The sequence below is a fragment of the Choloepus didactylus genome, chromosome 5 (genome assembly GCF_015220235.1).
Source record: "Choloepus didactylus isolate mChoDid1 chromosome 5, mChoDid1.pri, whole genome shotgun sequence".
NCBI classification, from domain to species: domain Eukaryota; kingdom Metazoa; phylum Chordata; class Mammalia; order Pilosa; family Megalonychidae; genus Choloepus; species Choloepus didactylus.
Window position 1 is genome coordinate 103,389,615 of NC_051311.1, and position 21,053 is coordinate 103,410,667.

Here is a 21,053-nt window from a genome sequence, read left to right on the forward strand (position 1 = left end):
TACAGACCAATATCTCTTATGAATATAGATGCAAAAATATACAACAAAGTATTAAAAGAATTATATACCATGATCAAGTGGGATTTATCGCTGGTATATAGGGTGTTTCAACACATGAAAATCAGTAAATGTAATGCACCACATTAACAGAATGAAAGAAAAAAAATGATCATCTCAATTGATGCAGAAAAGGCATTTAACTAAATACAGCACCCTTTATTGATTAAAAAAAAAAACTTATAACACTAGGAAACTTCCTCAACATGATAAAAGGTGTATATGAAAATCCCACAGCTAATATCCTACTCTATGATGAAAGACTGAAAGCTTTTTCTCTAAGATCAGGAATAAGACAAGGATGTCCACTGTTAGCACTGTTTATTCAACATTATACTGGAAGTTCTTGCCAGAGCAATTAGGCAATCAAAAGAAATAAAAGGAATCCAAATTGGAAAGGAAGAAGTAAACCTTTCCATATTTGCAGAAAATATGATCCTATATACAGAAAATCCTGAAAAATTCACATAAAAAACTACCAGATCTAATAAAGCAATTCCTCAAAGTGGTGGGGTTAAAAAATCAACACCCCCAAATCAGAAGTGTTTGTATACACAAACAATGAACAATCAGAAGAACTCAAGAAAAGATTCCATTCACAATATCAACTAATAGAGTCAAATATCTAGGAATAAATCTAACCAAGCATATAAAGGACTTGTACATACAAAACTACAAAACATTGCTAAAGAAATTAAAGAAGACATAAGTAAAGGGAAGGACATTTCATGTTTGTGGATTGGAAGACTAAATATTGTTAAGATATCAATCCTACCCAAAGCAATTTAGAGATTCAATGCAATCCCAACCAAAGTTCCAACAACCTTCTTTGCAGAAATGGAAAATCCAATCATCAAATTTATATGGAAGGGTAAGAGGCCCTGAATAGAAAAAGACACCTTGAAAAAGAATAAGTTGGAGGACTCACATTTTCCAATCTTAAAACTTATTACAAAGCCATAGTAATCAAATCAGCATGATACTGGCACAAGGACAGACATACACCAATGGAATCAAATTGAAAGCTCAGAAATCAACCCTCACTTTTATGGCCAACTGAATTTTGTCAAGTGTCAGAGATCACTCAATTGAGAAGTGGTACTGGGAAAACTGGATCTCCATTCACACACATACACACACACAAAACTAGAACAAGGAACCCTGCCTTATACCATACACAAAATTCAACTCAAAGAACTTACTATAAGAGTAGAACTATCAAACTCCTCAAAGAAAATACATGGAAGCATGTTCAGGACCTTGTGTTAGGCAATGGTTTCTTAGATTTTACACCCAAAGCACAAGCAACAAAAGAAAAAAATAGATGAGACCACATCAAAGTTAAAAACTTTTGTTCCTCAAAGGACTTTATCACGAAAGTAAAATGACAAACTACACAATGGGAGAAAATATTTGGAAACCACATATCTGATAAAGGATTAACATCAAGAATATATAACAAAATCCTTCTAAGATAACAAAAAGACAAAGCAGCCCAATACTAAAATGGGCCAAAGGCTTGAACACACATCTCTCCAAAGAAGATAAACAAATGGCCAGAAAGCACATGAGAAGGTACTCATCATCATTAGCCATCAGAGAAATGCAAATCGAAACCACAACGGGATAGCATTTCACACCCATTAGAATGGCAGCTCTTAAAAAATCGGAAAATTTCAAGTGTTGAAGAGGATGCAGAGAAATAGGAACATTCATTCTTTGCTGGTAGCAATGTGAAATGGTGCAGCTGCTTTAGAAGACGTTTATTGGTTCCTTGGAAAGCCAAATTTAGAACTACCTTATGAACTGGCAATCCCACTACTAGGTTTATACCCAGAAGAATTAAAAGCAGGGTATCAAACAGATGTTTGCACACTGATGTTCATAGCAGCATTATTCACAATTGCCAAAAGGTGAAACGAACCCAAGTGTCCTGCAAGCAATGAATGGATAAATAAAATGTGGTATATACATACAATAGAATATTGTTCAGCCATAAAAGGAAATGAAGTCCTGATATATGCGATAACATAGATGAACCTTGAAAACACCATGTTGACTGAAATAAGCCAGACACAAAAGGACAAATATTGTATGGTCTCACTGACTTGAAACAATTAGAATAAGCAAACTCATAGAGTCATAATCTAGAATACATTTTACCAGGGGATGGGGTGGGGATACAGAATAAGGAATTAAGGCTGAAAATGTGTAGGGTTCCTTTTTGGAATGATGGAAATGTTTCAGAAATGAATGGTAGTGATGGTAGCATAACATTGTGAATGTAATTAACAGCACTGAAATATATATCTGAATGTCATTAATAGGGGAAATGTTAGATTGTATATATGATAACAGAATACAAATTTTAAAAAAATCCATGGAACAACACTACACAGTGAACCCTATATTAAACCAAAGACTTTAAGTAATAGTACAATTATAAGAATTTTATTAGACTATCTGCTGTTATTTCATTACAAATCCTAATACATTCAAAGAAATTTTGATATCTCAATCCTTTTCACTAAAATAGAGTTTTAAATCCTACACAACAGTCAAGAAACACAACAGTTTTCTTTTCCTACTATGCAGTCTTTGTTGTTATAGTGAAGATAAATAATTAACATCTAATATTTTTGAACACTTATTATTTTCTAGAAACTATTCAAAGTGATTGCATGTGTTCGTCTCTGACTATGCTGGAGCAATGAATTTTGGCCCACATTTCTTAATAATTGTGATTTAGCTTAATATGATGACATCAAGTGATGTAATTTACATTTTGCCCTTATCCCTCATTAAGTTATTAATCACAAATAAGTTTTGTAGGCAGTTACCAGTAAGTTAGTAAATTGGTTCTATAATCAAAAAGTTTACTATAAAGACATGTGGAAAATGCTACTAGTACATAAGCTCCTCTGCTAGAAAATATGTTCCTGGAGGGCAGGTCCCTTGTATCTCTTGGTCTCTACAGTATTTTCTGTTCCTAGAATAATACTCAGCCCAAAGGAGGTGCTCAGAAAGGTCTGCTGAATGAAACTGAGTGTATCACAAGCATGCAAACTCCTGAAAATCATAAAGTTTACATGCTGTTTTGTTTCTTTCTCTGCCACTATATATTCTGTGCAAGGGAATTTGGGGATGTACATAGAATAGAAGAGAAGGGGATTAATCTATGATAAACTTTCAATGCTAGGAAGCCCTTTCATATTTGGATTTCAAAGTATTTAATCCCTTTGATTTTATTATTGTTGAAGCTTGTCCTTGGTCTACAACAGAGTATCTCTAGCAAATTCAAGTCCCAGGAGAATTTCCTTCTCTGTTGAAGCTACTTCTCTGGAAAGAAAAAAAAAAAAAAATCTTGCTGAACAATAAGGACACCTGCTGGTTAAAATGAAATACTTTTACCCTTAAAATACTGAAATTTAGGCAATAAGGTTTAGAGTGGCACAGAGCATGTGTCTTCATGTTAAATTAACCTCCTTATAGTTGAGTATTAATAAAAGGCAACATTTGATAGCCCAGTGTTTGTTTTATTCCAGAATTGTCCAAGCAGTGACACTATCTGTAAAAGGACCATGAGCTCTCAGTAGCTATAGTTGAAGAACAGAAATGACTAACTCCCTGATCTCCTGGCTAGACATTTAATTATTTCAATATCAACAAATAAGTGTCTACTTAGTTAAGGCACTGTGCTGCATGCTGGCAAACTGACATTTTAAGACATGGCAGAGGCGGCATTGGGCTCATATTTGCTCTCCCATGGTGCGTGCTAAGCTCAGACTTCACAGTAGCAGGAGTTAACCTACGTTAATATCTGTGAGGAATTGAGCCTACCACTAGCTAGGGCTGTGGTCTCACCGTTTTAAACACATACAGGCCAATTGCTTTTACAAATACTCTCTCTCCTACCCTAGCTGGATACATGTCTTCCCACCTCCCACCCTCTACTATGATTTGTTTTCAACCCTGTAGTCTCTACTTAAATGTCTTCTCAGAAAGGCCTACTCTGAACTCCCTATGTAAAGTCCATTTTCAGAGCAACCAATTTATATCCTTCTCAGAACTTACAAAATTGAAAATTACTGATTTGCTAATAATATATTGTCCCTCCCTCTTCCACACTAGACTATTAGCATCAGGAGGGAAAGGAATAGGTGTTTGAGTCTGGGTCGACATCCTCCCAATCTTGGTAAGGTAATTTAAATGTTTTGTTTTATTTTGTACCCCAAATTTTCAAGGACGGAAAGAAAATTTTAACCCTCACTTCCTAGGAGTATTTGAAGCCTTAGCTTCCTATTCCCCAACTGGAAAGACGTACCAATTTTTGCTAATATTCCATTAATAAGCTTCAATAAAGATCTATTGCAAAAGAACAAGAAGTGAACAGGGTTATGGAGAGGTGGTGACCAGGTTGAGAAATTAAAAGGGGCATGAAGATGATACACTGAGACAAAAAAGAGGACAGGAAAAGAATTATAAGGTGGCGTGCCATAAGGCCCAGAGGAAAGCCTAGCGGAGAAATCTGAGATGGGAGAAGGCCTGGAAGAGCCTGGTGTGTGGGCCTTACTAGGGCCCACTTATTCATTTCTCTATTAGCAAAGGAATCTATCTTCATCAGCTCTCCAGAGGGTCTGGAAGGCCTTCCAGTGTATACCCATCAACTGTATTAACAGGACTCAGAGTCTGTGTAGAAAGAAAATAATGGACTACTCAGTGATTGCGTTTTCCTTTTACTTTAAATGAAAGCTCTTGCAAACATATCTGTTGCTTCTGAATCACAGTAACCAGGACATGATACGGTCATGAAACAACAGAACCTGTTTCTCAGTATGAAACACTTTTATATTAATATATCAGCCTTTCATTAAAGAAAGATAATTTCATCAATATTCAATCATGGATGAAGTTCATGAAAGTGTTATAAAAGACCTGGAGTCCAAGAGTTAAGCATAACTAGTCAATGCCTCAAATATTTGTAAATAACTTAATAATATAATAATTTCTATTTGGGATAGAAATATTTCTCATGATTTTTATGCAAAATATTTCATTCCTAATTAGGTAAATTCTAGGATAATATAAAAAATATCATGCATTTCCTAAGTACACATTGACTAAGTAGTGAGGGAGGGATAATCTAAAAGCATAACTGCTGAAAATTGCTCTAGGATTCAAATCAGATAAACTGTATGGTGATTATTTGAGTTAAAAGTGTAGAGGTGTTACTATAATAGATTTACTTTATAATTTACATATTAAGCTAATATTGAAATACATTTGTCTTCCCCAAGTAAATACAAACTGACTTGGGAAAAGGTAGTTAGGAATGAAACTCACCCAAAAAGGGAGAATTATGAGGATGCACTTGACCTTTTTAAGGTGTTAACAGCAGAGTGCAGGCTGATCTAAGATTTTTTAGGAAAATGGGCAGCCAGACTATAATTTAGACAACACCATTTTATGCCTCAGTGAAAAAGGATCCTATACTGTTTCATTGAAAACGTGCCTAATTAGGAACCAACTTCTTGTTAATGTTTTGATCAACAATTTTGCATAAGTATTATTTCATTAGAACTGTTCTTTGAGTAGTTTAGTTGCTTTTCTGGTTCCGGGGTTTATTAGTTTCTGTTTTTAGTGCTTACTACATATGTCAGGCTCCGTGTAAAGTATTTTGCCTACATTACTCTGAGAGGTGGATTTTATCCCCATCTTTCTAAGGTAAGTGAAGTTTAGAGAGGTTAAGGATCATACCCAAGGTTATTCCACTATTATTTGATGAAGCCAAGATTCACTCAGGTATGACTCCAATGATATTCCACAATATTATCCTGACTTAGTTTTACTTAAATAAGCATTACCTATATATTCACTAAAAAAATTGAATGTCATCAATGCCAGTAGGAATCAGAGTACCACAAATTAGTGATAGACCCAGTAAAGTATTACTTGTGGCATTTATTTGAAAATTGGTCAAATATGTCTGTCTTCCAGTTAAGTAAAGAATCTGTAAACTCATTGCAATCATTTGTTTTCATTATAAGACTATTGCCAAAGCTTATTTTGTAAACAGCAGCAGGGTAGTTCAAAGGCTCTGGAGCAGAGGCTTAAATTGTCTACCACTTACTAGCTGTTCTTCATTTCCCTGTGGTTCTTGTGTAAAACAGGATTCATGCGTAATAACTGTACTGGTGCTAGTGACCTTTAAATGAATTTAATACACGTAAAGCATTCAAGAGGTCCACAGTAAGGTCTCAAAAAAAGTTGACGCACATTATTCAAATCCAAAGACTTATTTTATTTAGCTCTTTCATACTTTCTAATTTTTGTGAAATGTAACATTTCTGAGTAAGAAAATTACCCCAAAGAAAACTACCCGAAAGAATAGTATGATGATGTGAACTACTGGTAAAAACTATGCATGTTTGGCTTAAAACTTAAACATTGATTTTCCTAAATCTGTTTCGGTGTGCAGTTTATTTCTTCCCCAATGTTTCTTTGATGAATTAGGGTCACTTCCACTTAAGACTTTCAACTACACTTTGTATTCAAACGAAACCACGATTGCATAGCATATTACGAAATGGCTGAAATGATAGAGGAAAAGAAATCACTAAATATTAACCTCATTTGTTACTTCAAGCTAACATACATATTCTTGATAACCCTTATTTGACTTTGATAACTGAAGGTGACTACATTACCATCGTGACAATGTTTTGCCAGTCTCAACATAGTCACTGGATGCAAGAATATTAGCCAAGTCTAACTTTTAAACCTGTCATCCCAGTAGAGAAAGAAGAGTATGCAACTAGTTCAGCCCACTCCATCTCCCGATTTTCAAGCTTCCAACTCTTTAAAAAACAAAAACAAATAAATAAGACTGCTGGGATCTAGGTTTTGAGATTGGTTCCGGGTGGGGCCGAGGTATGGGTCTTTTCTAAAAGCTCCCACGGTAACTGAAAAGCGGCCTCCGTATTAAACAAGTGCTTTGAGACAGGCTGCGTACCAGACTAGCATCTTGCTAGTATACTACCCTCACAGTAGTACCGTATTTACTAGAGTAGTACAGCACGGACTAGTATACATGCTAAACCACCATGTATACTAGTATACTACACTCTGAGGACACATTTCACCAAGAATTACCCTATACACCCAAATAGGTGACACCTCATTTTAAGCGCCTTCGGCAAGGCAGACCTACTGTAAAAGGCCGGGATGAAGCACATATCCCCGTTTTCTTCTCCACCCAGAACGCCCTTTCAAGTGCTTCCCCACCGCGGCTCCCTCCGTTCCAAGTTACGGCGACCTACGGAAGTCGGCCTGTGGAACCCAACTGTTTCCAGAGCTAGAGGGACCACAGTTGCGCCAAAAGAAAAAGATACGTATTTTCAACACCAACAAAGGGACAGTCAGTGGCAGGATTCCTAAATACCACAAAAGAATAAAGGTGCAGACAATACACACCACGCAGTCTACGGCTAAATCGCCAATAACCCGGGACTTCTATTTGCGTTCTGACTTCTCCGGAAGTGACGCCAGCAGACGGCGCGCGGGACCGCCCAGCGAGAGAGTGGGAAGGGAGGGGGAGCGCGTAGGGGACTAGGGGCGGGGCGCGGTCGCGTCTCCGTTTCCGGTGGCTCGTCGCGCTCGCTCACTCCAGCTGCAGCCACTCTCGACCGTGGCTGCTTCCTCCATCCTGGTATTTTTTGGAGCCTCCATCCTGGTTCTTCCAAAGTGCCCGGACCCAAAACAGGAAGTAAGTGCGATGGAACCTTCAGGTCTCAACTGCCGCCAGGGCCGCTCCGCCCAGTGCAGCCTGCCCGGCCCCCTCGCCACCAGTCAGCTCCTGCCGGCCGGCTCCAGCTGCCTGCGCCTGGGCACCGCGGGCGGGGTCAAAGCTGGCCTTCGTGATGCTGAAGCTGCAGTTCCCGCACGCCCGGGCTAGGGCCTCCCTGCCTGGCCGAGCCGGCGGCGGCGGCGGCTCGGACTGCAGAGAGGGGGAGCGATCGGCCGCAGAGGCTCAGCAGCGATCAGGCGGGGGGCGGAAAATGGCGGCGGCCTCAGAGGATCTAAATGGCGCCGGGACCCCTAGTGGGTGGGGTGGTCCGGGAGGTTCGGTAGAGAATTGGCCCGGAGGGAGAGAGTAAGGGAGCCTTACTTTCTTTCTTATGCTGTTGCGGTTGTTGTTGTTGTTGTTGTTACGTTTTCCGGCTTTATTGTATGGTCCGGTAAACCAGTGGTGGGCTAGGGTGGGGTTGAGTGTTGGGGTGGGTCTTCCCCTGGCCCCATCTTTTTTCTATGCCTCGTTTGCGTTTCAGACTCTTCTCCCTTCTCCCCAGTTTTTGGGTTCGTTCTTCTTTCAAGGATTTTTGGCAAAGGCAGAGGGAATTGGGTTGCTGACCGAACTGTCTGTCTCATTCTGAGAGGAGGGAGATTGGCTGGGGTCCGCAGTGAGTCCCATCCGAGTAGAAAACAGTAAAATGCATCTGAAAAGTAAATAATTTGTCATATTTTGAAGAGTTTTGAAGAATTTTCTTTTTAAAAATCTTCTGTACCCTTTAAATTAGACTTTGGTTTGAGAAACTCTCCAGGGACTTAACGTGTTCTACTCCAATCACCGGGCTGAAATATTTAAGAGTAAAAGTGGCCAAGTGCAGTTCTTTGCAGATGAATGATACATCTTGTTTTTCCAATAAAAATATTCGCTCTAGATAAGGAGAAGGTGATAGTTCCATGAAATGTAAAAACCAGGAGTCCTCTCCGTATTTTAAAGTGACTTGAGTTTGTGTGGTTGCTTTTCTCCTAACTTGATTTATCGTTGTGCACCTCCTTCCTAACAGTAGGAGAGGCTACTTGGTGGGACATTAGAAAATGCGTATTTTATAGGATTCTTTAATATTGAATGCCTTAAAAGCTTTAAGTACCATTTGGAAATTTTTAGAATTATGCCTGTATTTTAATTCTTGGAAGGCAATTAATTGTAACTTTTAAGATCCAGTTCGGGTAAAAGATTCTTCCATTGTGTTGAAAAGTTTTGAAAACATAAAATCCAGTTTTCTTTTTCATTTAAAGAGTGAGGGAGTTTCATGTTTGTTACCTTAAATACTTTCTTTGAGCTCGCTTTAAGTTTGTGTTGCAAGTAACTATTTGAGGATTAGTGCATTTTAATATTTTTGAATGTTTTGGTAATTGGAGTAATTTACAACACTTTGACCTTTAGAAGTCCGACTGCGATGGTAATACACCAGAAACGTAGCTTTTTACAGTGGTGTAGTGGTGATAAGATTTCGTTTATTTGGTTAAGATTTAGAAATTTAAGATTAAGGAAAAAAGATGAAAGATAAAATTTGCATGCTTTAACATTACAAAAATTATCCTTTTGTTTGAGAAAATAAAATTTGGTGTGCAAGTAAGGTTATTTCCATTCACAAGGGATAAAAGCCAGCTTGAATCCTGTCTGAAACATTGTTACAGTTATGAAGAAAAATAAATACATTTCATGATCTGTGATTCTGTCTCATGTTAACTTCCAGATATTAGCTGTTTTTGTGTACCACCAAACCAAGCTAATTTTTTACTATTTTAGTTGACACGGTCAACCCAAAATATGCTTTTTGGGGTTGATCCAGATCTTCAGTATTCTAGTGAATCTGTTTAATTGGTTGCAGTTGAGCTAGATGGTGGAGCCAAAATGCTATTGCCCTTTCTTCACCATATGCTTTTTGCAGTTATGTGAATTCTTGTTTCCATTTTTCTCTGGGTGTTCTGGTTGTAGAGTATTTTGAGGTAAGCAATAACAAAACATTTTTGGAGTTAGAATTTCAGCAGCAAGGAGGGAGCTGGTTGCTGGTAGAGAATCATATCAAAAGGTAGATGGTGTTCTCTTTAGCCTGTTGTTTTTGTTTCTTTTTGAGTTCCCTTCTTTTCACAAGGTTTTTAAGGATAGTAATGGTTGTTAGTTTGTTCAACCCCAAAAGTACTTTGACTCCTGGGAAGAAAAGCTATGTTTATTTGTAAGCTTAGTTAGATATTACTAGACCGTATTTACATACAATTTTTTTTTTTAAACTAGCTTCTACCTTCCCCATGTCTACATGCCCTAATTTTTATTAATGTTATAATAAACTACTGTGCTCTGAAAATAACATCTCATTATTTTAAACAGTTGCTTTTGTCATGCTCCATTAAATACATAGGTTTAAATTAGCACCTGTGAGGATAAATAAGATAATATGAAACAATTGTCCCTAGAGGTATACAGGCTGGCACATGGATGTTAAAATATTGAGGGGCTGAGAAGTGTTTTTGAAAGTATTGAGGTTCTAGAGCTCTTTTGCAAAGACATCAAAACTTGAGAACAGCAACAGTTTGCGGAAGGTTCCACTTTTTCTTTTTTTGTATCATATATAGAGGCTGCCTATAACCCTGGGATGTTAACTCCTACCTTCTCAAAATGGAATTAATTGCAGCTGTTTTTTTTTGGTTTTTTTTTTTAAGTTTTCTTAACCATCATCATTTTTAGCATTTTTTTCCATGTAAAAGGATTCCCTAGGAATTAACACACTTTTTTTAAATGCAATTTTATTGAGAAACATTCACACATCGTACACTTTATCTGAAGTGTACAGTCAGTGGCTCACTGTATCATCGCATAGTTATACATACATCCCCATGATGAATTTTTGAACATTTTCATTACTGAAGGAAAAGAAATAAAAATAAAAAAGAAATCCCAAAACATCCCGTACCATTTATCACCCCCTACTGTTGGTATGGTATGTTTGTTACTGTTGATTAAAGAATATTAAGATATTACTGTTAACTATAGTCCACAGTTTACAATAGGTACATTTTCTTCCCATATACCCCTCTATTATTAACTCCTTGTCATAGTGTTGTACATTTGCTCTAGTTTGTGAAAGAACTTTTTATATGTTTGTACAGTTAATCATAGTTATTGTCTACCACAAAATTAACTGTTACACATTCCCTTCTTTTAACCTCCAGCTTTTCTTCTGGTGACATAAACTTCCCTTTTCCACCACATTGACCCATAATTCAGCACTGTTAATTATACTCACAGTTACATAGCACACTCTTTAATGCTTTGCAATTTTAGCTCCAAAGCCTTTTTCTACCTGCAAATGATGTAAAATGATATAAGAAAGTGATGAACATATTGCCAAATGTTAAATATAAAATATAGGTAGGTGTCAAATGTATGTGACATTTGTTTGCGATATCATCCCTTCTTTTGTTTGTACATTTTTTCTTTTGTGCAGACAGTTCTCATAATAGAAAACACAAATAGGTTTTACGTTTTGTTTTGATTCCATAAAGCTAAATGATAAATTTTAAATTAAAGGAAGCACCTGTTTATCATGTCTGTTTTTCCAAGTTTGTGCCGGTTTGAAGCTGTTATGGACTCCAGAAGAGCCATGATCTTTTAATCCAATCTTATGTGGTAGAAACTTTGATTGAATGTTTCCATGGAGCTGTACCCACCCAGCTGTGGGTGAGGTCTTAAATTATTTCCATGGAGGTGTGAACCTGCCCATTTAGGGTGGGTCTTGATTAGTTCACTAGAGTCCTGTTTTAGAGAAGTCACAGAAGGAGCCCAGAGAAGCTGAGAAAAACATTTTGGAGAGAAGCTAAGATATGTAATTCAGAGTTTACCCTCAGGAGAAGCTAAGAGCCGACACAGACCCAGAGGCTTGGAGATGCTGGGAGATGCAAACAAAAGGATGTGTAGGGATGCTAAGCTAAGAGATGAATCCCAGAGTTTGCTCCAGAGAAGCTAAGAGAGGACTCTCAGATGTTTAGAGAGAAATGCCCCAGGAGAACCAAGCAGAGAGCTGAGAGGAGCTAAAAGAGACAAACCCAGAGACATTTTGGAGAAAGCCATTTTGAAACCAGAACCCGGGAGCACAGGACCAGCAGATACCAGCCACGTCTTCCCAGCTAACAGAGGTGTTCTGGACGCCATCAGCCTTTCTTTAGCAAAGGTATCGATCCTCTTGTTGATGCCTTAGTTTGGACACTTTTATGGTCTTAGAACTGTACATTTGTAACCTAGTAAATCCCTTTTATAATAGCTAATTCATTTCTGGTATTTTTCATAATGGCAGCTTTAGCAAACCAGAACAAAGTTTGTGGAAAGATAGTCCATTCCATGATTGAATACAAGAAAGAAGTCATCAGGAAAAAGCACGCTAGAGAGTCTTTTTTGAATGATTTAATCTTTTTTCTTCTTCATCCCATTTTAAAATATCACTTTGGGTATGTACACTGTTGTCAGGCCATTTTTCTAAGCTGGTTGTCAAAGGTAATCTTTGAACATACCATTGGGTGTTCTGTAGCAAAAGAAATGCTCATTAGGTTTATTCACAGCCCATGTCTTTTTAGTATCTGTTTGAGGAAATGTGTTTTAAAAATCAACCTCAGTGTAAATCAGAGCACCATTTGATATAGTTCCCTTTAAAGAGCTTCTGATGGTGCCTTGCATAAAGTGCCCAGTTTTTAATGGATGAAATATTAAAATATAGCCAAAATATATATTATAAGCTCTTGAATCATGCACTGGGTAAAAACATTTTTGCTTTTAAATAAGCAGTATGATTTTATTGCCAAACTGGGTATGAAATGTGGTGCCTTAAAATGAACCATATTACCAAGTATTGCCTTTTAATCAAATAATTGCTTTGTTTTCATAATTGGTAATTGAAATCAACATTAAGCAATGAGAGCCTATTACAGTAGACTCTATAAACCACTTTATGGATGCTTTATGGTATACAGTTGTATTTTACCATCTTAAAACCAAACCTTAATGAACACTAGGTATCTTTATTTCAGAATGCTTTATATTTAGCTCTGCTTCTCAAACTTTTCCACAAAGTAAGCAGAGGAGCAAATATCCAGGGACCTGGGACTACAGTCCAAAGCATCATACACCTCAAATGTGAAGTGTTCCCCTTCCTATCTTGAATAAAATCAGTACCCCCAGAAGATGTCTTTTTTCTGACATCCCCTTGTGTACCCATGTTCAGGATGTAGGAATTTGTTACCTGTTATGTTCCACTAAAATTTTCTATTTAGCAAAGCATTTCATTCTTTCAAAATAAAAACATTTTAAAGCATATCTCTCAGTCATATTTATATATTACTAAGGAAATCCCCTTTTAAGCATTTCCAGAGGCATTAGTTAGTTATATGCAATGATAGGTATGGTAGGAGTCAATATGGAGTTTTTATAATATAACCTCAAAACAATAAATATTCAGTAATAGGTTAATGGTTAGATAAATTTAGATGAAATATCATGAACCCATTAAAAATGATGGGTATACATAATTAATAATATTGAAAAATGTTCCTGATATAGTAAGTGTAAAAGATTATTTTAAAAGATGTGACAGCATGATTTCGATATTGTAAAAACGAGATAGGTATGTTGATACATGGATTAAAAGATTTGGAAGATAATCACGAAAAGGTTGAAGAGGAATAGAGGTAATTTTTCTTATTTTAGTAGATCAGTAAAAAAATGACTCATCTGAAAACTAGGTATATTCTTACTGCCTTGTAAGTTGAAGTAGCCAAAAACTTTGCCTCTCAGACTTACTCAATAAAATTGTAGTGCTATGTGTTCTGTACCTTGTTCTGTTTCTACTTGTAAGAATATTTTGTAATACTGAATGTTTTTCGTACTGTATAGTCTCTTCCTATCTTCCAATTTAGAAGCACAACTCCAAGCATCTAGAAGCAAATATGAGCTTCTGTGCTTCTCACACGTCCCACTAATAGCATTTCCCTACCCCTCTTGTCCAGGTTCTGTGATTGGGAACTAATACAAATTTATTTACAGAATTAGCTCCAAAAAGCTGGGAAGAAGTGCTTTTAAGTCAGGCATACCACTTTTTTCCTTGGGTTTTTCCGGTTTGGTGAAGATACTTTACAATTGCCTGGAAAATCTGGGTGATTACATATACTCAATTTGATGGTAATACCAGCCTAAAAGAATATCCATTGAAAAAAAAACTTTATAACTACATTGGAATGAAAAGTAGGGGAAAGGACTCATTTCTTTGAATTCAATGTTAACAGTTTCCTTCAAGAGAGTTACTACTTTATGCTTATCCCTTTTTGTTCTCCCAGGTTATTTTGTTTTTAAGAGGGTCAAATTAATTTGTTGGGAGTTATAAATTAAAACATGTTTTGTTTAAATGTGAAGATGTAAGATATAGAACTTCTCTATAAATATTTTATACTACATTTGAGGTATTTTCTTGAATTTATTAGGATATTGTTTCTCTTAAGATATGGGCCAAATCATAGAAACTTAATTCCATTTCAATAGTCAAAATGGCTATAAAATTTTTTCTTCCACAATGTCTTCTCATTTTTAGTATGTAAAAATAGCATGTTTGGTATAACCCATTACAAAGGAAGAAGAGAAGTTCAAAATGGACTGATACTATTTATTTGCCCCATAGAGGATCCAAAAGTTGATGGTAGAATTTGGGATGTTGAATGTTTCCCTGATAAAGCAAATTGAGGGTTGGGATGTTGGTTTAGAGATGAAGCGTTATTTCATGTTGGAATAGAGGCACTAAATTACTCATTGCTCAACTTTATAACTGCTATCATAAGTTGATTTAGTCTTACTTTGTCACTCTAATTAAAACATTAAAATATAAATGTGCTGTTCATATTAAGCTGTCTTGACCCCATTGTACCTGATGTTCCCTCACTTTACTTATCTTCAAAGCTAAACCTTGTGAAAGAGGTATCTATAGTTTGTCTTTTCTTGCCTATATCCAGTTCTCTCTGTGTATCCTAGTAGGGCTTCTGCTTCTCAAACTGCTTTTGTCAAGTCACTGATAGTCTCCACACTGCCAGATCAAATAATCACTTCTCTATCATCTTATCCTCTCAGCAGTGTTTAACACAGTGACTTACTTAATTCTCTTGAAAAACACTCTTCTTGTGCTACTTTACCTCTTAAATTTTCTTCTTGTATCACTGATCCTTCTCAGTTTCTTTTGCTTATCTTCTGCTGGATTTCCAACTGTTAGGCTAGACTTCCAATTACTAGAGTGCTCTAGAACTAGACTTTGAGGCTCTCTTCTGTAACCTCTTTAGGTGATTTTATTTTTGAAAATGATTTGCATGCCACTCTCAAATATATAGGTCTAGTCTTGGCCTGTTGAGTTCCAGCTTATATATCCAGTTGTCAACTTGACATCTTCATTTGGATGCCTGCCTTATTAATATCATATTTAAGTGCCTGAAAACTCATTTGACTGTTCAAGCCAAAAGCCTAGGAATCATCTTAAGATAACTCTCCTTCTGTTAATCTCCATCATCTCTTCCGTCAGCAAATCATGTTGGCTCTACCTCAAAATAATGTCCTCTTGGTCATTGCTGTCAGCTATTCCAAACCACAGTCATCTCTTGGACAACATTTCTCCTTCATAACTTACTCCCTTATTATCCATTCTCCATACTGTAGACTGAGTCATTTTTTAAAAATATAAATTATATTCTCCAGCTTAAAACCCTCCAGGGTTTCCAAAGCCCTGCTGGATCTGACCTCTGTCTCTGTCTTCAAGCTCAACTTCAGTCTCCCTGTTGCTTAAAAGCCTCTGCCATTCTGGCTGCCTTTTTTTCTTCCCAACATGCCAAATTCGGTCCCACCTTAGGGCCTGTACTCTTATTAATCAGTTTGCTGGTTTACAGTTACATACTTGCAGTGGTGTTTCATCATCTTTACTGATGAGGCATGTAAAGTAGCTGCTCTGTGTGCAGTTCAGTATTTGTAGTATGATACTGTTTTTGTACATAAGGGGGTATGTAGTGGAGAGGGATATATTGATACATAGGCTTATATGTGCATAAAATAACTAGAAGGAAGCTTGAGAATAACATTGCTTGCCTCCAGGGAGGGGAATTGGATGACCAGGGAACTAGAGTGGGAAAAAGACTTTTCACTGTATAACCTTTACCTTTTGAAATATGAGCCATGTAAATGTGTTACGTATTAAAAATAAATTCAAAACAAACCCAGGTTAATTTCTTAAATATTAATAAATATATTGGTCATACAGCTCTAACTACAGAGGTGAGAAGGACCTCAGGAAAGGATGTTAAGGGTATATCTAAGGTGACAGGGTTAAAAAAAAAATGCCACTATATGTGCAGTGCCTAGAGAGTGCATGGCACATAGTAAACGTATATATATATTTGTCAGTTGAAGAGATGTGCTTGTTAATTTGTAAAGCAGCGTAGAACCTATTGAAAGTAATCAGTCACTTCACATTTTGTAAGGTTACACATGGCATTCAGGAGCTTATTTGTAATTTACTTTTTCTGGCCTGTACCCTGCCCCCCTTCCTGTTCCCTAATCAGTTATTCACCTGTCATCTTATAATGGTTTCTGAATGACTAGATATTATATATTTTTTAATGGTTTAAAATAAAGTTTGGTATTATTTATATAAATAGGTATTAATTTATTACTTTAAAATATAATGATGCTATTTATGAAACTTGGTTGATGTACTCTCTGTCATGTTACATAATGGTACCAACATCTACAATTTATAGAGCTACTACTAGACTTGAACCGAATTATTTTTTCAGGGAATGGTTAACTGCCTGATGGACAACTCTGGTAAAGTAACTGCCTATAGACTTATTTATGTGAGTATAAGAGTTCATCATTTATGCCCTTTCTTCATTGGGGAATACTTTTAGAGGCTGATTTCTAAAAAGAATTCTCTTTTTCTCCTTCCTCTTCTAATTGAGACTTCAGAGGCTTCAGGCTACAGTGTCATCAGCATAATGCTAGCAGTCAGTTGCTTATTCTTATTAAACCAAATTGTGTAATGTTACTTTTTCAGAGTATTGCAGTTAGGAGCATGGGGTTGAAACAATCTGGATAACATGAAAGTGATGCTGGTGGCTAAGGGAAGACAACCTGATTCTGCAGGAAGGGCTATAGCTGATACATCCGTTGTGTAGGTAAGCCTGCCTTTGTTTCAAGGGCCTGACCTCATGAATTTGCAAATTTTAGTCATAACAAAATCATAATTTCCATTTATCTTTAATTTGAGGATGCATTACTATCTTTGTAAGATGAATAGTGTCCTTATAGAACAGTAATTTCTTCAGTAAAACCTCAATAAACTGCTGGATCTTTGCCTTGTAAATATTGAGAGAGATGTTTTATCTGCCAATGGAAAATGTATTTGCCTAAATGTTAAATATATGAACAGACTAATAGCTTGTGTATAATAAAAGCAAATGAGTACTGAGTGATTGTTTAATTGAATACACATCAAGGCTTATGTCCTCTGTATTATTTTATTGGTAAAAAGTAATGGACAAGACCAACATTGAATTTCATTGTACATAACAAGATGGACCTGAAAACTTCAACCAGGCCATTGATTAGAATTCAGTGCACTTCCCCTTGCCAACCAAAAGATATAGACTCTTTGAGCATTCAGTCTGACTGAAGAAGAGGAAAATTATGCATATGTACAATAGCAGGTAAAGGCACTTAAAAAAAAAGTTCTCTATTTCACAAGAAGGCCTACCTCTATATCTATGAGAAAGGGAATTTGGCTCAATGATGGATGCATGTACTTTAATATTATAGAAAAAAACAAGAATTATTTAGTGTTTTGCCTATTTTTCTGATAAGACTAGAGCTTAAAAACCTGTAAAAAGCATTTCGGAAAAATAGTTCTTAGAACAAGATAAAAGTTTTGATGCATCTTCTGCTAAAGAGTCATGTTAAACACCTATTTGAATATATTACAGAGCTGCCAGTAAAAAAAAAAATAACCAAAAAGTGGTGAGAGATCTGTTGGATATGATGGATAACTTTGAACAGATGATGTCTTTCACTCCTTTTGAAAAAACACTCCTTTTGAAAAAGTGAATTGCTATAGGTTTTAAATTATTCATAGCAGTCAGATTCTTGCAGATTGTTACATCCAATTCTAAATGGTGGGTATAAACTTGTGAAATCTAAATTGTCATTGCAATTTCACATAAAAAACACTGTTGGCAGATACCCACATAAATTTGTTTTGGGGTAAGGGGCAGGTTGCTGCTTTGTGTTCACATTGGGAAATAAGTTTTTAAATGCTAATCTGGAATTTATTGTTGTACAGATTTGAGTATGAGCACAGTTGAAGAGGATTCTGACACAGTAACAGTAGAAACTGTGAACTCTGTGACTTTGACTCAGGACACGGAAGGGAACCTCATTCTTCATTGCCCTCAGAATGGTAGGAAAACTTGCTGACATATAAGTGTGAATATTTTTTTATTTCTGAATTCCATGTTAACTTTGACTCATTTTCCCCAAATAGACAGTTTAGGTTTGTACAGTAACAAAGGAGGTTATCTCTTCGGATTTGAGTTACTCTTAATTAACTTTGTATTTCTTTATATTTGTAAACTTACCCTAAATTTTAGCTATCAATCTCATAGCTATTTTATAAGTAGAATCTGTTGAACCTCAAAGGTAATGATGGAATAACTATAATACACTTACTTTTTTATATCTTTTGGTGCCAGAGTACATTTGAAAACCTAGAAGTAGTCCTGCCAATATGAAAACTTTTTTTTGTTGTTGTTAAAACCTGTGTTAGAGAATTTTACATAATCATTTGAATAAGATTTAATATGATCATCTGTAATGAATTAAGATTGTTATTTATTTACTTTTGCTTGTAAGTTCATCTTTGCTCACCTTCTAGGCTCTGTCTTCTCTTTTCATGCTGTATATAATCCCCAGGTTACTTCATTCAGACTTGTGGTTTTAACTTCCATCTAAGATGACTTCTATCTTTATTCTGCCTTCTCTGTGCTTCTCATAGGCACCCTAAATTTAAATAGCCTAAACTGAATTATTTCAAACTCTTCCCAAACCTAGTTCTCTTTTCTTTCCTTTCTCGGTTTCATTACCCAATATCCCAGATAATAAATGTGGGTAAGAATAAATTCCTTCTCATCTCCCATATCCATTCTCTCATAAAGTCTTGTTGATAGTTTTATGTTTCTTGAATCCTTCATCTCTTCCCAAGTCCCTCTTTCTTAGTTCATTTCTTACCTGGGTATCTCTAACAGCCTTTTAACTAGTTTCCCACCTCTAACCATCTTTCAAACTGCTGATGGAATTGGTCATGATATTCGATGGCTTAAGAAGGGTTTTCTAATGCTTCCCATGGTTTTTAGAAAATAGTTTATGTTCTTTAATGTGGTACATAGACTTCCCATCATCTTGGCTTTCTTTCCAGCCTCACCTCCTGCCACATTTCATACCTTAGCCAGAAGTTAAAAACTGCTTTTGTTTTCCTAACATACCTTTAGGCTTTCACACCTCAATGCCAATGCACTTAATACTTCTACTGCCAGGGATAATCATTTCCCCAGGCTCCTGTTTCCTCTTTCAAGTTTCTCTTTCACCTCTTCCTGGAAACCCTTACTTTCTAATCTAAAGTAAATGCCTCTTTTCTGTGTTCCCATAACAGCTTCATTCTACCTTCATAGCTCTTACTACGTTATTATTTTGCAATTGTTTTTTTAGTCATTTGCACTGCACTGTGAACTCCTTAAGAGGCAGAGTGTCTTCCATTGTTCTGTTTCCAGCACTTAGCGCATAGTATAGTATTCAGTAAATATTTATGAATGAATCAACAAACCATATAATAAAATAACTGGCTCCAATCTTTACCTGGAAAGCCAGGTAGTGTTTACAGCACAAAAGTGTGATGCTTTAAAAGTGGCACCTTTGTTCATAGTCCCTTGTCATAAGAATAGGAGCTGAGAAACTATACTATATGTAGAGAAAGTGATGTCCTTCTGTGTCCTGCTTGCACAACTAGGTTTAGTTAACTGAACAGATGGGAAAGAAGTTTTTAACTCGTTTATTTGAAGTTTTTGAGATTTTTGTTTGGTGTCTTTCTTTTTTTCTTTTCTTTTTTTTTCCACTAGAAGCTGATGAAATAGATTCGGAAGATAGTACTGAACCTCCACCTAAAAGGCTTTGTTTGTCCTCTGAGGATGATCAGAGTATTGATGATTCTACTCCTTGCATATCAGTTGTTGCACTTCCACGTAAGTCCCTATGTATTAAGAACATGGAGTTCCCTTTTGAAATCAAAGTTTAGCTTGCAAGAGAATCAGTTGAACACAAAAGTTGGCATTTTAACTAACATTTGTTGAGTGCTTATTATGTACCTGGCATAGCTCTGAACGGTTTTGCATACTGCCTAATTTATCTTAAAAACAACCTTGCAGGGTAATGTTTTATGTATAGTGGTATATCCTTGCTTCGAAATGACTGTAAAGAGAGTAAGATTTTTTTTTCCCTCCCCACACCAAGAACCAGTTTGCACTCTTGTTGAGGAAACCAAGATTATCATCTCAATTTTATAGATGAGGAAACTGAGGCACTGAAAGGTATAATAGCTTGTCTAAGATCATACCCAGGCAGTCTATTTAGAGTTAATTGCTTATGAAATTGAATAGAAAAGAAACTGTTTTACATCAGTTAATTATGAGTCTTTATTGAAAGGCAATGTCAATGTTAATATTGCTTTCAGTTGTGGCATAAACAAGCATAACATATTTCTAATTAAATGATCTTTCCTCCTAATTATGATGCATGTGTGTTTTAAAAACTCTTTCTTAATTTGACTGTCATTTTATTGTGATTCAATTTTAAAACTTGATTGGCCTCTCTGTAAGATGCAATCCTATATGACATTTTCTGAGCTAGAGATTTTGAGTAATTGTTTTGCAATAAGTTATACCTAGTTAATTCATTTGGTTAGAGTGCCTTAATCATAATCATAATCATAGGTTCAAACTACACTTGATATTTTGTTCTGTTCTGTGGTATTAGACTGAATGTTTCATACCCTCATTTCACTTCACTGGATAAGATAACATGGATGTAGGCATGG

General features: G+C 36.2%; 1 protein-coding gene across 6 annotated transcripts in view; it reads left to right on the forward strand.

The window, feature by feature from the left end:
• Window positions 1–7,681: 7,681 nt before the first annotated feature.
• DMTF1 (cyclin D binding myb like transcription factor 1) overlaps window positions 7,682–21,053 on the forward strand; it is a 42,491-nt gene continuing 29,119 nt past the window's right edge. For 2 of the 6 annotated variants that reach the window (XM_037836553.1, XM_037836557.1), the window contains exons 1-4: window positions 7,682–7,822; window positions 16,971–17,091; window positions 18,252–18,368; window positions 20,080–20,202. In XM_037836553.1, the coding sequence (XP_037692481.1) occupies window positions 18,260–18,368; window positions 20,080–20,202 (232 nt within the window). In that variant the 5' untranslated portion in view covers window positions 7,682–7,822; window positions 16,971–17,091; window positions 18,252–18,259. Of the gene's footprint in view, window positions 7,823–12,012; window positions 12,072–14,407; window positions 17,092–18,251; window positions 18,369–20,079; window positions 20,203–21,053 lie in introns of those variants that run through there. The other 4 variants (XM_037836556.1, XM_037836555.1, XM_037836554.1 and 1 more) reach the window with 4 other exon arrangements.